The following is a 16,781-nucleotide window of genomic DNA, read 5'->3' as shown; positions in this document are numbered from 1 at the left end:
CATATCCCTGACTTAGTCCATTTGGCTGAAAAGGTTCATCAGGTCGAACTTATGAAAAAAGAAAAGGAGAAATATAGGAATGAACATAAGTTAAAGAGTAAACCTTTTACTTGAAAGGAGAAGGTTGCTTATGTAACCATGGAGTCCTCAGAGGAGGAATTCGATCTCGAGGCAGAGGTTGATTTGGTTGAACTTAAGAAAGGTCCTCCATATGTTTGCTCCTTACTAAAAAAGCTCCCTAGTAATGAAAAGTTGAATGATTCAAAACTAAAGAGCGGAAAAAGAATATAGTTTTGATATTTCAAAATCTGATTAGATTTTTGATGTGTTGCTTAAAGATAAAAAATTAATTCTGCCTGAGGGTAGAACTTTACTTTCGGTGAAAGATTTAAAAGGAAAACCTTATTGTAAATTTCACCAAGCAACCAGTCATTCGACTAAGGACTTAATTCAGGAGGCTATAATGGAAGGGCGTTTGAAGTTCAATGATAGGAAGAAAGAAATGAAAGTTGATGTTGATCCTTTTCGACGCTGATGCTGGTTTTGTTGAACCATGTTTTGGAGTAAATATGGTTGGCATGTCTTATGACTTTGATGTGGCTCTAGGCGATTTCGAGTTGGAAGTTCAATCAGTATATCCTCGAGCAGGGGATGGCTTACTAGATTTCTTAGTAAAACAAAAGATCAAAGATCGGGATGTATCCTTGTGTCCTCGATGTAATGCTGTATTTGACGCTGAGACTGCAGCAATTTTTGAAAAATAATGGGGAGACATGCCCAAAAGGCATTCCATCCCTTGCAAAGTTGGATAAAGGTAAGGTGTTAGCCGAAATTCCAAGTGTTGACAAAGTTAAGGACGTTGACTTGGATGAAGAATATTTCGAAGAGGGAGATAATGACATGATTGGAACTATTTTGATTATTCCAACTGAGTATTTGGGTGAGTATGAAGGTGATACAGAAGAGGACTATAACATGGATGCTGAAGAGGCTTTTTCTTTCATCCAATATGAGGATGAACCAGGGTATTTTCTGAGGCCCACTAAGAAGCAAAATTCTCATCTCCGCCCACTCCATATTACTACTACTTTGAGTGAGATTAAAGTAAATAAAGTTTTGATTGATGGTGGAGCAGTAATAAGTCTCTTACCAGAAAGGATGCTAATGAAGGTTGGTAAGCATCCTGATGACTTGGTTCCCACCAATATTGCTGTAACAGACTTTAGTGGCTCTTTTATTCCTGCAAAAGGTCTGGTTACTTTGGGGGTGAAAGTAGGGTCATCTGAACGAAACACTGTGTTTGTGGTGGTGCCATTGAAAGCAAGTTACAATGCTTTACTGGGTCGAGACTGGATTCACAGAGTTGGGGCTGTACCATCTACTGTGAATCAAAGTGTCTGGGGCACGAAATTGTGATCTCAACGGCGCCAACAACTTGGTACGCATGATTGTAATCTCAACTCCTTTTCACAACTCCGCACAACTAACCAGCAAGTGCACTGGGTCGTCCAAGTAATAAATCTTACGTGAGTAAGGGTCGATCCCACGGAGATTGTCGGCTTGAAGCAAGCTATGGTCATCTTGTAAATCTCAGTCAGGCAGATTTAAATGATTATGAGGTTTTGATAATTAAAATATAATTAAAAAATAAAATAAGATAGAAATACTTATGTAATTCATTTGTGAGAATTTCAAATAAGCGTATGGAGATGCTTTGCTCCTTCTGAATCTCTGCTTTCCTACTGTCTTCATTCAATCATTCATACTCCTTTCCATGGCAAGCTGTATATTGGGAGATCACCGTTGTCAATGGCTACCATCCGTCCTCTCAGTGAAAATGGTCCAAATGCACTGTCACCACACGGCTAATCATCTGTCGGTTCTCACTCATGTTGGAATAGGATCCATTGATCCTTTTGCGTCTGTCACTACGCCAAACACTCGCGAGTTTGAAGCTCGTCACAGTCATCCCATCCAAGATCCTACTCGGAATACCACAGACAAGGTTTAGACTTTCCGGATCTCAAGACTGCTGCCAATTGATTCTAGCTTATACCACGAAGACTCCAATCTTTCGGAATGGAGGCCAAGAGATACACACTCAAGCTATTGCAGATAGAACTGAAGTGGTTGTCAGGCACGCGTTCATAGGTGAGAATGATGATGAGTGTCACGGGTCATCACATTCATCAGGTTGAAGTGCGAGTGAATATCTTGGAATAAGAATAAGCTTGAATTGAATAGAAAAATAATAGTACTTTGCATTAATTCATGAAGAACAGCAGAGCTCCACACCTTAATCTATGGGGTGTAGAAACTCCACCGTTGAAAATATATAAGTGAAAGGTCTAGGCATGGCTGTGAAGCCAGCCTCCAAACGTGTACAATATGAAAAGATGGTCTAAAGACGTAGGTCTAAGGACTAAACGTCCAAAGATATAAAATAAATCCCTAAAAGTAGTTTTTATACTAAACTAGTAACTAGGGTTTACAAAAATGAGTAAATGATGCAGAAATCCACTTCCGGGCCCACTTGGTGTGTGCTTGGGTTGAGCATTGAAGCTTTCACATGTAGAGACTTTTCTTGGAGTTAAACGCCAGCTTTGGTGCCAGTTTGGGCGTTTAACTCCAGCTTGTAACTTAGTTTTGGCGTTTAACGCCAGAATAGGGCAGGAAGTTTGCGTTTAAATGCCAGTTTGTATCGTCAAAACTCGGGAAAAGTATGGACTATTATATATTGATGGAAAGCCTAGGATGCCTACTTTCTAATGCAATTGAGAGCGTGCCAATTGGGTTTCTGTAGCTCCAGAAAATTCATTTTGAGTGTAGGGAGGTCAGAATCCAACAGCATCTGTAGTCATTTTTCAGCCTCTGAATCAGAATTTTGCTTAGGTCCCTCAATTTCAGCCAGAAAATACCTGAAATCACAGAAAAACAAACAAACTCATAGTAAAGTCTAGAAATGTGAATTTTGCTTAAAAACTAATAAAAACTTAGTAAAAACTAACTAAATCATACTAAAAATTACCTAAAAACAATGCCAAAAAGCGTATAAATTATCCGCTCATCACAACACCAAACTTAAATTGTTGCTTGTCCCCAGGCAACTGAAAATCAAATAGGATAAAAAAAAGAGAATATACTATAAATTCTAAAATATCAATGAGACTTAGCTCCAATTAGATGAGCGGGACTAGTAGCTTTTTGCCTCTGAATAGTTTTGGCATCTCACTTTATCTTTTGAAGTTCAGAATGATTGGCATCTATAAGAACTCAGAATTTAGATAATGTTATTGATTATCCTAGTTTAGTATGTTGATTCTTGAACACAGCTACTTTATGAGTCTTGGCCGTGGCCCTAAGCACTTTATTTTCCAGTATTACCACCGGATACATAAATGCCACAGACACATAACTGAGTGAACCTTTTCAGATTGTGACTCAGCTTTGCTAGAGTCCCCAATTAGAGGTGTCCATGGTTCTTAAGCACACTTTTTTTTGCTTTGGATCACGACTTTAACCGCTCAATCTCAAGCTTTTTACTTGACACATTCACGCCACAAGCACATGGTTAGGGACAGCTTTGTTTAGCCGCTTAGGCCAGGATTTTATTCCTTTAGGCCCTTCTATCCATTAATGCTCAAAGCCTTGGATCCTTTTTATTTTTTCCTTGCCTTTTGGTTTAAAGGGTTACTGGCTTTTTCTGCTTGCTTTTTCTTTTTCTTTCTTTTTCTTTTATTTTTCGCCATTTTTTCTGCAAGCTTTGTATTCACTGCTTTTTCTTGCTTCAAGAATCAATTTTATGGTTTTTCAGATTATCAATAACATTTCTCCTTTTCCATCATTCTTTCAAGAGCCAACAGTTTTAACATTCATAAACAACAATTTCAAAAATATGCACTGTTCAAGCATTCATTCAGAAAATAAAAAGTATTGTCACCACATCAAAATAATTAAACTAATTTCAAGGATGAATTCGAAATCATGTACTTCTTGTTCTTTTGTAATTAAAAACATTTTTTTATTTAAGAACGGTGATAGATTCATAGGACATTCATAGCTTTAAGGCATAGACACTAAGATACTAATGATCATGTAATAAAGACACAAAACATAGATAAAACATCAGGTTCAAAACCAAAAACAGAAAAATAAATAGACCAGGAGATTAAGGAATGGGTCCACCTTAGTGAGGGTGGCGTCTTCTTTCTCTTGAAGAACCAATGGTGCTCTTGAGTTTCTCTATGTCTCTTTCTTGCCTTTGTTGCTCCTCCCTCATGGCTCTTTGGTCTTCTCTAATTTCATGAAGGAGGATGGAATGCTCTTGGTGTTCCACCCTTAGTTGTCCCATGTTGGAACTTAATTCTCCTAGAGAGGTGTTAATTTGCTCCCAATAGTTTTATGGAGGGAAGTGCATCCCTTGAGGCATCTCAGGGATTTCATGATGAGGAATTTCCTCATGCTCTTGTTGAGGTCCATGAGTGGGTTCTCTTGTTTGCTCCATCCTCTTTTTAGTGATGGGCTTGTCCTCTTCAATGAGGATGCCTCCCTCTATGACAATCTCAGCCGAATTGTAGAGGTGGTAAATGAGGTGAGGAAAGGCTAATCTTGCCAAAATGGAAGACTTGTTAGCCACCTTATAGAGTTCTTGAGGTATAATCTCATGAACTTCCACTTCCTCCCCAATCATGATACTATGGATCATGATGGCCCGATCTATAGTAACTTCAGACCGGTTGCTAGTGGGAATGATTGAGCGTTGGATGAACTCCAACCATCCTCTAGCCACAGGCTTAAGGTCATGCCTTCTCAATTGAACCGGCTTGCCTCTTGAGTCAATTTTCCATTGAGCTCCTTCCACACATATGTCCATGAGGACTTGGTCCAACCTTTGATCAAAGTTGACCCTTCTAGTGTAGGGGCGTGCGTTTTCTTGCATCATTGGCAAGTTGAATGCCAATCTTACATTTTTCGGACTGAAATCTAGGTATTTCCCCCGAACTATTGTAAGCCAATTCTTTGGATTCGGGTTCATACTTTGATCATGGTTCTTAGTGATCCATGCGTTTGCATAGAACTCTTGAACCATTAAGATTTTGACTTGTTGAATAGGATTGGAGAGAACTTCCCATCCTCTTCTTTTGATCTCATGTCGGATCTCCGGATACTCACTCCTTTTGAGCTTGAAAGGGACCTCAGGGATCACCTTCTTGGCCACAACTTCATAGAAGTGGTCTTGATGGACCTTTGAGATGAATTTCTCCATCTCCCATGACTCAGAGGTGGAAGCAATTGCCTTCCCTTTCCTCTTTCTAGAGGTTTCTCCAGCCTTAGGTGCCATAAATAGTTATGGAAAAACAAAAAGCAATGCTTTTACCACACCAAACTTAAAGTGTTTGCTCGCCCTCGAGCAAAGAAGAAAGAATGAAGGAGAAGAAGAAGAAAATGGAGGAGATGGAGGGTAAGGGTGAGTTCGGTCAAGGGGGTATAAGGTGTTTGTGATGTGTGATATTGAAGGAGTGATGAGGGGTACATATAGGAGTGGGGGGAGGGTTAGGTTCGTGTATTTGGGGTTGGGTTTGGGGGAAAAAAAGAGTTTTGAATTTGAAGGTGGGTGGTGTTTTGGGAAAAAGTGAATGAGGTGATTGGTGAAGGGTATTTGGGGAAGAGTGTTATGAAAATGTGTGAAGAAGAGAGAAGAAGAGGTGGGGTAGGTAGGGATCTTATGGGGTCCACAGATCCTGAGGGGTCAAGGACTTAGCATCCCTGCTCCATTGAGGCGTGCAAAAATTCCCTTAGAGTGCAATTCTGGCGTTAAACGCCAGGTTGCTGCTTGTTTCTGGCGTTTAACGCCAGCTTTTCTCCCTTTCTTGGCGTTTAACGCCAACTTGGTGCTCTGTTCTGGCGTTAAACGCTAGTCTGGTGCCTGTTTCTGGCGTTTAACACCCAGAATGGTGCCAGTTTGAAGCTCGTCACAGTCATCCCATCCAGATCCTACTCGGAATACCACAGACAAGGTTTAGAATTTCCGGATCTCAAGAATGCTGCCAATTGATTCTAGCTTATACCACGAAGACTCCGATCTTTTGGAATGGAGGCCAAGAGATACACACTCAAGCTATTGCAGATAGAACTGAAGTGGTTGTCAGGCACGCGTTCATAGGTGAGAATGATGATGAGTTTCACGGGTCATCACATTCATCAGGTTGAAGTGCGAGTGAATATCTTGGAATAAGAATAAGCTTGAATTGAATAGAAAAATAATAGTACTTTGCATTAATTCATGAAGAACAGCAGAGCTCCACACCTTAATCTATGGGGTGTAGAAACTCCACCGTTGAAAATATATAAGTGAAAGGTCTAGGCATGGCTGTGAAGCCAGCCTCCAAACGTGTACAATATGAAAAGATGTAGGTCTAAGAACTAAACATCCAAAGATATAAAATAAATCCCTAAAAGTAGTTTTTATACTAAACTAGTAACTAGGGTTTACAGAAATGAGTAAATGATGCAGAAATCCACTTCCGGGCCCACTTGGTGTGTGCTTGGGCTGAGCATTGAAGCTTTCACATGAAGAGACTTTTCTTGGAGTTAAACGCTAGCTTTGGTGCCAGTTTGGGCGTTTAACTCCAGCTTGTAACTTAGTTCTGGCGTTTAACGCCAGAATAGGGCTGGAAGTTGGCGTTTAAACGCCAGTTTGCATCGTCAAAACTCGAGAAAAGTATGGACTATTATATACTAATGGAAAGCCCAGGATGTCTACTTTCTAACGCAATTAAGAGCGTGCCAATTGGATTTATGTAGCTCCAGAAAATCCATTTTGAGTGCAGGGAGGTCAGAATCCAACAGCATCTGCAGTCCTTTTTCAGCCTCTGAATCAGATTTTTGCTTAGGTCCCTCAATTTGTGCCAGAAAATACCTGAAATCACAGAAAAATACACAAACTCATAGTAAAGTCTAGAAATGTGAATTTTGCTTAAAAACTAATAAAAACTTAGTAAAAACTAATTAATCATACTAAAAACTACCTAAAAATAATGCCAAAAAGCGTATAAATTATCCGCTCATCAGTGTCCTCCTTTGGACAAAGGATGGCAAGCCTGAAGTTGTTAAGACATATTCGAATCTATATGTTGAACAGCTACATGTCGATTTCAGGGTATATAACCCAAAACTGAAGTCGTTAAATGTTGACAGGGCGTTGAATTCTTATAACTGCGAGGGTTGCTACTTGTCTTCAGAAGGTTTAACAGTGAAGTTGCGACATCCACATCTGAATGTGACCCTAACTGGCTGGGATTGTTCATCTTAAGGGATCCGAGGCATTGCTCCATGGACCGTGTTCAAGATGTCTCGGATTACCTGGTAACTTTAATGATTATTTAAGTAGTTTTTCTTTTGTAGAAAATAAAGGTGGTTCTTCTGATGAAGTGGAATAATTTAGGAATGTAATTTCTTCTCTTAGTAGCAACAGCTCGATGTCTACAATCGAGTTTAGTCATGGCTTAAGTTTTTCTTCAATGTGTAATGCTAATGATAGTGTTAGACGAACTGCTGATCTAATAGTAGAAGTCCATTGGGTTGAAAATAAAGTTGATGTTAATTAGGCACATGATCAAGTTCATGTTATTCCTAATGAATCTGTTGATTTTTCTTTTCATTGCATCTATGATTTAGAACCTTTGGGTTCGAAAAATATTCAGTAAAAGATGAGGATCATTTAAAAGGATTTGAATCTCAAGATCCTTTAGAAGAAATTAATTTGGGGTCTCTTGACGATGTCCAAATTACTTATATTTGTAAAGATCTTGTAGATCCTATTCGAACTGAACTTTTCTATCTTTTACATGAATTTAAAGATTGTATTGCTTGGGATTATCATGAGATGCCTGGTCTCGATCATTCTCTTGTAGAACATCGATTAGCATTGAAACCAAATGCTCGACCTGTGAAGCAAACTCCTTGTCGTTTTGCTCCAGAAATCAATCAAAAGATTAAGGAAGAAATAGAACGGTTGATTAAAGCAAAGTTTATTCGAGCTGCACGTTATGTTGAATGGGTTTCGAATATTGTTCCCGTAATGAAGAAAAATGGAAAGTTAACGGTGTGCATTGATTTTAGAGACTTGAATAATGTTACTTCGAAGAATGAGTATTTTATGCCAATCGCAGATATGTTGATCGATTCTGCAGCGAAAAACAAAATTCTAAGTTTTATGGATGGTTATTCAGGATATAATCAAATCTTCATTACAGAAGATGGCGTGTCCAAAATTGCATTTCATTGTCCAAGGACATTAGGCACTTATGAGTGAGTAGTTATACCCTTCGGTTTGAAAAATACTGGTGCAACTTACCAGCAAGCAATGAATTCTATATTCCATGAGTATATTGGGAGATTTATGGAGGTGTATATTAATGATGTTATGGTCAATTCGATTTCGGTGAATCAACATATTGATCACTTAAGGAAAGCATTTGTTACAATGCGGAAAAAGGGGTTAAAAATGAATCCTTTGAAATGTGCTTTTGGTGTATCGGCTGGGAACTTCTTAGGTTTTGTTGTTCATAAGAAAGGGATTACTATCAATAAGAGCAAGGCTGATGCAATATTGGCATTGTCTTCGCCGAAATCGAAAAAAGAATTGCAATTATTCTTGGGGAAATTAATTATCTTCGAAGGTTCATTTCGAATCTTTTTGATCGAACCAGGGTGTTTACTCCTTTAGTGAAACTAAAGAATGATTCACAGTTCGAATTGACTCATGAGCATCAACAGGCATTTGAGTCAATCAAGACTTATTTATCTAAGGCTCCAATAATGGTGAATGTTCATCCTCAAGAGCCCTTGAAACTGTATATCGCAGCATCCGCAAACACAATTGGGTGTATGCTAGTCCAAGATGATGAAAATGGGCAAGAACGGATAGTTTATTACCTTAGTCGTGTTTTGACCGATATTGAAATAAGGTATTCCCCAATAGAAAAATTGTGTTTATCCCTATACTATATGTGCATGAAATTAAAATGCTACATGGTGGCTAAATCAGTAAAGGTTATAGCACAAACTGATCTCATCAAATATATGTTGAGTTTTCCATTGTTACGAGGTCGATTAGGAAAGTGGATGTTAGCTTTGACAGAATTAGATTTACAATATGTCCCTACCAAGGCTGTGAAAGGTCAGGTCATTGCAGATTTTTTTAGTTGATAATTCGAATAATCTGAATGACCAGGGGGCAAATGTACTCGACATTAAAGTCGATTATTGGAAGTTATATTTTGATGGATCGAAGCACAAAGATGGTGCAGGGGTTGAAATTCTTATTATCTCACCAAAGGGGATTCCATCAGAATTCCTGTTCAAGTTAAAATATCCTCGCTCGAATAATGTGACAGAGTATGAAGCTTTGATTTTGGGCTTGAAATATTGATTGGAAAGGGGATTTGGAAGTCCAAATCCTAGGGGATTCCCAGTTAGTCCTGAAACAATTATCGAAGGAATTCAAATGTAATAATGAGAAGTTGCAAAAATATTTGGCAACGGCTTGGGAATTGTCAACCGCTTTTTGAAAAGTTTCTTTAGTTCATATCCTAAGAATTCATAATGAGATCGCTAATGAATTAGCCCAAATTGCTTCGAGATGTAGAATTGGCCCAGAAACTGTAAAAAAACTAGCCAAATCAAATTTTGATGCCTGCGAATGAAAGGGAAGCTTTGTGTATAGGTGAATGGGAAGATAATTATTGGAGGAAGCCTATTTTTGGATATTTAAATAATCACAGTATCCCAGTCGATATAAAGGTAAAATTGTGAGCAATGCATTTTGTCTTGATAGCTGATGAGTTGTATAAGAAAGAAATCGATGGAAGTCTATCGAGATGTCTAAGTCAAGATGATAAAGACATTACTTTAGGTGAAGTCCATAAAGGGATATGTGGTGCTCATCAGGCTGGGAGGAAGATGAAATGGGTGCTATATCGAAATCACGTATATTGGCCATCCATGATCAAGGATTGTATTGAATATGCAAAGGCGTGTCTAGAATGCCAAAAGCATGGATCGATACAACAGATCCCAGCATTTGAGTTGCATTCAATTATAAAGCCATGGCCAGGGGGTTGAGCTTTGGATCTAATTGGATTGATTCATCCTCCTTCATCAAAACATCATAAATTTATTCTGGTAGCAATTGATTATTTTACAAAGTGGGTCGAAGCAGTTCCTTTAATAGAAGTTGGGCAAAATGAAATAATAGATTTTATTGAGGAACATATAATCCATCGATTTGGGATTCCTCAAACATTGAGCACTGATCAAGGGGCTATGTTCACTTGTCAGCGAATTAAGAATTTTGCAGTTTCGAGGAATATCAATATGGTTACTTCAACCCCCTACTATGCACAGGCTAATGGGCAAGTTGAGGCAGCAAATAAAATTCTGATAAGTTTGATTAAAAAACATATTGCAAATAGACCTCGAACTTGGCATGAAACGTTAAGTCAAGTACTATGGGCTTATCAAAATTCACCAAGAGGGTCGACAGGTACGTCACACTATAAATTGGTGTATGGCCATGATGCTATGTTGCCATTGGAGATCAATCTTAACACTTTGAGGGTGTCAAGACAGAATGATTTGCCAGTCGATGATTATTGGAATGCAATATTTGATGAGTTGAATGAATTAGACTCAGAGCGAATATTGGCGCTTGAAAACATGATTCGACAAAAAGAAAGTGTCGCTCGAAATTATAATCGTCGAATAAAGGAGAAATACTTCAGTATAGGTGAGTTGGTTTTAAAAGTTATTTTGCCAATGAAAAAGAAATCAAGAATTCTTGGCAAATGGTCCCATACTTGGGAGGGCCCTTTCCAAGTGATAGGATTATATTCGGGAAATGCATATCGAATCAAAGATATCGAATCCGAAAATATAATCAATTCGATAAATAGGAAGTATTTGAAGCAATATCACTGTTTGCTAAATTAAGATTAAAATGCGTAAGTCTGAAAATAAAGAAAACTATTACAAGTACTGAAGTCTAAGGTGAAGAAATGTAAGGCGCCATAAGCTCTCCCAAGTATGAGCGTAGCTTTACCCTTTCATTGTTTAGAGCTGAAAGTGTCTCAGCATGTCCGAATTCTTCATATTGGGCTTCGTCAAGTTGTTTCTCACATTCTTCTTGTTTGGTCTCAATAGAAACGATTTCTTGCACAAGTTGTTGTCGTTCATGCTGGACGGTGGCTAAAGGTGTAGCTATATCTGCCCTCCTCTTCTGAATTTTCGCCAATCTTTCATTGATCTGAGCCAATTCTGCTTCAAGTTTTCTCTCTTCATTATCATAGTGAGCTTGAATGGAGAGGGCCTGAGAGATTCTTAAATCGAATTCTTCATGGGAAACCTTGATTGGCTGTAGAGTTGTAGCATAGCTTTCGGATTCAGTTCTAATTTGAGCCACTATACCCTTGATCTCTTGTAGTTTTTCTTGGGTAGTTACGCTCCTGTTGGCAATTTGTATGAATTGTTTGACTATGGCAGAGTATGAGGATGGGACATAGAGTTCAAGAGACAAACTTAAAAGATCAAACAAAAGTTTGTTCAGGGCTACATTATTGGTCCACTCAATGGGTGGATGGTCCAGGAGCTTGAGAAGTGACAGAAGTTGTTCTCGAGCATTAACATTCAATTCAGATGAAGGACCAGATGTAGAAGGACCAATGAGTACAGGACTAAAAAGAAGTACCTTATCTTCTTGAATAGCTTGGTTCAAAATAGTGACCAGGTTAACCAGGCTGGCATTTGTAGATAAGGTAGAAACACCCAAACCTCCAGATCCCTGACCAGGGAAAGTTTGAAGTGCAGCTTATTTGGGAGGACTGGAGGTTCGTTGTAGAGAAGGGAGAGTTTCCAGAACTCAAGATGGAGAATCCGAATTGGGAACAACAGTTTTAGCAACTCGAGAGGGAGAATCCGAATCAGGGGCCACCTGAAATCCGGTAAAAGTATTAGCCTAGTTTGTTGGAGAAACATGTCCAACAATCAAAGTTTGTGTTGGGGAATGAGGGGTATGCTCCTTTGTTAAGTCAACTACCTGCGTTCCAGTCGGAATTGGAAAAGTGACTTGAAGAGGCTGAACAGACTCTGTGGCTTGGATTGATGAGTGAGATGTGGTTTGTCCTAAGTCTTGTTGTTGTTGTTGATGTGGCTGGTCAGGTGCCAGAGATGATGTGATTGATTGAGCAGCAGTGACAGGCTGAGATGCAAGGTACAGTAAGTTGAGATATATTTTGACTAAATGGAAGTATATGTGAAAATGATATAATATTACCGAAATAGGTCTTGTTCTTCGAACTAATTGAGAGCCCGAATCTGAATCAATTGTATCCTCCGACTGTGAGGTTACAGCAAGAATATTCTGGATAGATGGCTCACTTTCATTAGAACTTTCACTTGACGGTTGCAACTGTAACTAAAGAAAGATTGAAATTAAAAGAGTTGCAAGTAAATGTAGTTATCGAAGAGTCTCAGATAAAGAATGAGTGTATGAATGTAGTTACCTTCCTGGAAGTCTTTGAAGGTGTTCGTCGACTTTTCCTTAACGGTTGGCGTGAGGAAGATGTAGCTTCGGCCTTTCTTTTCTGAGTTTTCTTTGGAGAACCCTCAACAGCAGGGATTGTTTGGACAACAGAACGCTTGATCTCTTCCAGGGTACGACTGTATTTGGAGTAATAAGCAATCTGATAAACCCCAATTTTGTGGTTTATCTTGTGCTGAATTTAGGGAATTTTATCAACTTTTCTCACATTTATTCAATGAAATAGCATAGTTTTCTAATTCTCCCTAAATTTGTGCTTAGGTGTGAAAATATGCTTTTTAGGGCTTGCTAATTTAATAGACTTTAATTCCATTCGATTCCTTGATGTGTTTGTTAAGTGATTTTAGGTTCATAAGGCAAGTATTGGATGGAAGAATGGAAGAGAAAAGCTTGCAAAGTGGAGAATTCACGGAAAAACAAGGATTTCGAGTGCATACATCGATGCACATGCATGACAGATGCGCACGCGTGAGGATGAGGTTGTCCAGTCGACGTGTACGCGTGAGAAGGAAAATGCCAGATGACACGTACGTGTGGCCCATGCGTACGCGTCACAGCGGGCACGTGATCTCATTAAAGTGAAAATGTTGAGGGCGATTTCTAAGCTTTCCAGACCCAAATCCAACTGATTCCAGGGACTATTTCATGCAGAATTGAAGATTGGATAAAGGGGGAGCACTTAGTTGTAGGATAGCATCATGTAGGTTAGTTTTCTAGAGAGAGAAGCTCCCTCTTCTCTCTAGAATTAGGGTTCTTAGGTTTATTTTGCATCTTAGATCTAGGTTCAATTTCTTGTTTTCATCTTATTTCCTTTACAATTTCTTGTTCTTACATCTTTGTTTTTCTTAGTTTTCTTGTTAATTTCCCTTTTATGCCTCTTTTATGTTGATGAACTCTTGTTGGATTTGGATCCCTTTTAATGTAATTTGATGTTTGATGTTCTTTTATTGTTAATTTGAGTTGTTATTGTTGATTCTTTGTATTAGGTAGTTGTAGATTTTACTATTTCTTGCCATTTGCCAGGCTTACCTTTTATGCCTTCCAAGTATTTGACAAAATGCTCGGTTGGATGTTAGAGTAGCTTTTTGAGCATTCTTGGCTTGGAAAGAGAAATTGGGCAATCTTGAGTCATTAATACCCAATTTAGATTGGTGATCTAGAGTTGTTAGTTAATATTATTTCCATTGACTTTAATCTCTTACTAATTCCATTAGTGAGTTGATTAGGATTTTTGGATTGAGATTAACTAGTCTTATTTGACTTTCTCTCATGGAAGATAACTTTACACCTTCTTCCAACATTGGAGATGACGAAATAAGATAAATTCTTGTTAATCACTGTTATGATTAGTGACTAGGATAGAAAGCCTATATTCTCAATCCTTGCCATGAATGTCTCTCTTTATTAATTACTTTCTTTAATTGTTTTCTTTACTTTTCTTGTCATTTATTTTCTTTCCCTTTTACCAAATCAAACCCCCTTGTTCCTTCATAGCCAATAATTGAGCACTTCATTGAAATTTCTTGTGAGACGACCCGAGGTTTAAATACTTCGGTTAATTTTTATTGGGGTTTGTACTTGTGACAACCAATCTTTTATAATTTGATTTGAGGATTGATTTTCAGTTTGGACTATACTATCAACGGAATTATTTTGTGTGAAATTCCGAACCGTCAAACATCTTTCTCTTCAAATTTTTGGAGTCGTTGCCGGAAAATTGCGATGGTGTTATATTATTGGCTATTGTGAATATGTGAATATGTTTGCTTTTTGCTTGTTTGTTAGTTTTTGTTTGGTTTAGGACTTTGTTGCTTATTTTGTTAGCCTTTGTTTCCCTTTTTCACTATGAATTCTCACCCCTTTGGCTATGAGTTTGGCTCAAATTATGTTGTAGGAAATGGGAACTACAATGACAACATGCATCAAGGATGGAACAATCAAAGATGGGAGGAGCCTCAAGGAATTGATCACCCTTCTTGGCAACAACATCCGGTTCCTTATAGGTATAATTCCACTCTTAATGCATATCAACCTAATGGATGTGGTGACTCTCATTGTGGTTGTCAACAACCACCACCATATGCCTTTTAACCACTTCCCCAACATAATTTTGAACCACCTTACTCACAAGCTCCATACCACCAAATACCTCCATATGACCCCAATCCATATCCATCATACCAACCACCTTATGAGTCATATGAGCCATACATAGAACCACAATAATTCCAACATAACTACTCCCAAGAATCACCTCCATATACACCATATCCATACCCTTACCAAGATGAACTACCTTCCAATTATGAACCCTTCCTCCCAAACAATGAACCCTCTCTTCTACCACCACCTTCATTGGACCAATCTCTCTAACCCCTAATGCAAGAACAATAAGAACTTTTAATTCGTTGCCAAGAGCAAGGAGAAGTGGTGGCTAGCTTAACCGAAGTGATAAGCCAATTGGCATCAATGCGCTCAACTATCCAAGACACCCTTATTGCTAAATGTGGAGGATTAGTTGAAGAGAACAATGAGAAGGAGAATTTGGAGCTTCAAAGAGAAAAAGAGGAGTTAAAGCAAGGATTGCCACAAGGGGAGAAAGTTGGGACAATTGAGCCGGAAGAAGTGGTTGAAGACCTAGGAGATGTTGGAAGTCCATGGGGATGTAGAAGTAGAGAGCCCTCTTCCAAGAAGCTTGATATTGATGTTGAGGAGGGTGTACAACCTCCAAGGTATGTCATGGTTGGAGACTTTGAAGAGGTTGATCAAGAGATGGATTCAATCATCAATGAGTTTCTATCCACAATTAAATCCTCTCCCATTGGGCTTGACATAGAGATTAAAGAAGAAGATACCTTACCTCCCATAACCTTGGCAAACAATGAAGAAGAGATTGAATTGGAAGGAAGATACCAAGAGGAAGAGGTTAAGCAAGAAGCAAGCTCCATCATTGAAGATAATTCCACACCAACCAATGTGTCTTTTGGAATTGATGAACCTCCCTCATTGTGTTATGAAATTGATGACAAGGAGGATCGTGCACAACCTCCGACACATGGTTTGAGCAATGAGGGGTGTAAAGAAGAAGTTGGTGAGCAAGGAATTGAAATTGAAGAAGCTTTCCAAGAGGTGGAGGTAGTCAAGGAAGAGCACAAGGGAGTGGAACTTGCAAGATCATTGGAACCACCCCTTCCTAAGCCACCATCCAACATGACATTCAAGTGGGTAAAATTCTTATCCCTAAGCTTTACTTTTTCACTTGAATATGGTTTGCTTGAGACGGATGGGCAACTTAGAGCTCTTTGTGGAGTCAAGAGTAGGAGAGAATTGTGTAGTGGTTGGAAAAACAATGTTAGGCTCATTAGGGTTGAACCCTCAAGGCATAGGTCCCATGGTTGGAAGAGTGCTAAATTGTATGGGTCTAGGAGGAGAATTCTATGTGCTTACCACCCGGATGGAACAATGATGACCAATTAGAAGATGGGTGTGGAAATAAGATTTGGGATTCGGACAAATATGAAGATCAATTTTAGGAGCCCTTAGCTTGTGCGGAACTTCACCGAAGCTTGGTACCATCAATTTTAAGATTTGGAGCTTACTTGAAATCCAAGCATTGGTGGAAGTTCAAGGATGAGTACAAGTATAAACCACCTTGACAAGGAGCTTCCAAAATGTCCAACTTAAGGACTTAAACTAAAAATGCTAGGTGGCAGACACCCCACCGAGGTAAACTCTTTCCATTCTCTTGTATATATAATCAATGGATGAATTGGGTTGCCATTGTTAGGTAGTTTTCTTCTTTGCATATTCTAGTTTTAGTGTTTTGGTTGTGGGTTTGTTTGATTAGATTTGTACCTTAAGTTGTAGGTTAGTTGTTGTTGAATTGTATTTTGCTTGAAGTGTAAGTTTTGGTTGTTTTGTATTTGAAAATTTTTCAAAAACCAAAAGATTTGTTGTTAAATTCAAATTTTGATTGCTTTAGAATGCTTATAGATTAGGAGAGTGCCTGTTTCTGTTTTCATATTCCTTAAAAAAAAATGCATGCCACGCGTAAGCGTGGTCAACGCGCACGCGTCGTGTGGCATTTTGGGATTCCTGGTACAAAAACCAGAGAGTTGCATTGGAGTGGTGCTGGTTTTGTGCAAATGGCACAATTTGGCTCCCACGCGTACTTGTGGGCGAC

At 38.7% G+C, this 16,781-nt stretch overlaps 1 protein-coding gene across 1 annotated transcript in view; it reads left to right on the top strand.

The window, feature by feature from the left end:
• LOC107615294 (2-alkenal reductase (NADP(+)-dependent)-like) overlaps nt 1-16,781 on the top strand; it is an 89,975-nt gene that overhangs the window by 20,570 nt on the left and 52,624 nt on the right. Inside the window, exon 5 of the mRNA XM_021111828.2 lies at nt 5,319-5,334. Within this exon, the coding sequence (XP_020967487.1) occupies nt 5,319-5,334 (16 nt within the window). The remainder of the gene's footprint in view (nt 1-5,318; nt 5,335-16,781) is intronic.

Source organism: Arachis ipaensis, chromosome B9 (genome assembly GCF_059453495.1).
Source record: "Arachis ipaensis isolate K30076 ecotype BB chromosome B9, ASM5945349v1, whole genome shotgun sequence".
Classification (NCBI taxonomy): Eukaryota; Viridiplantae; Streptophyta; class Magnoliopsida; order Fabales; family Fabaceae; genus Arachis; species Arachis ipaensis.
Note: the sequence above shows the minus strand (reverse complement) of the source record. Positions and strands in the feature narration are given on the sequence as shown.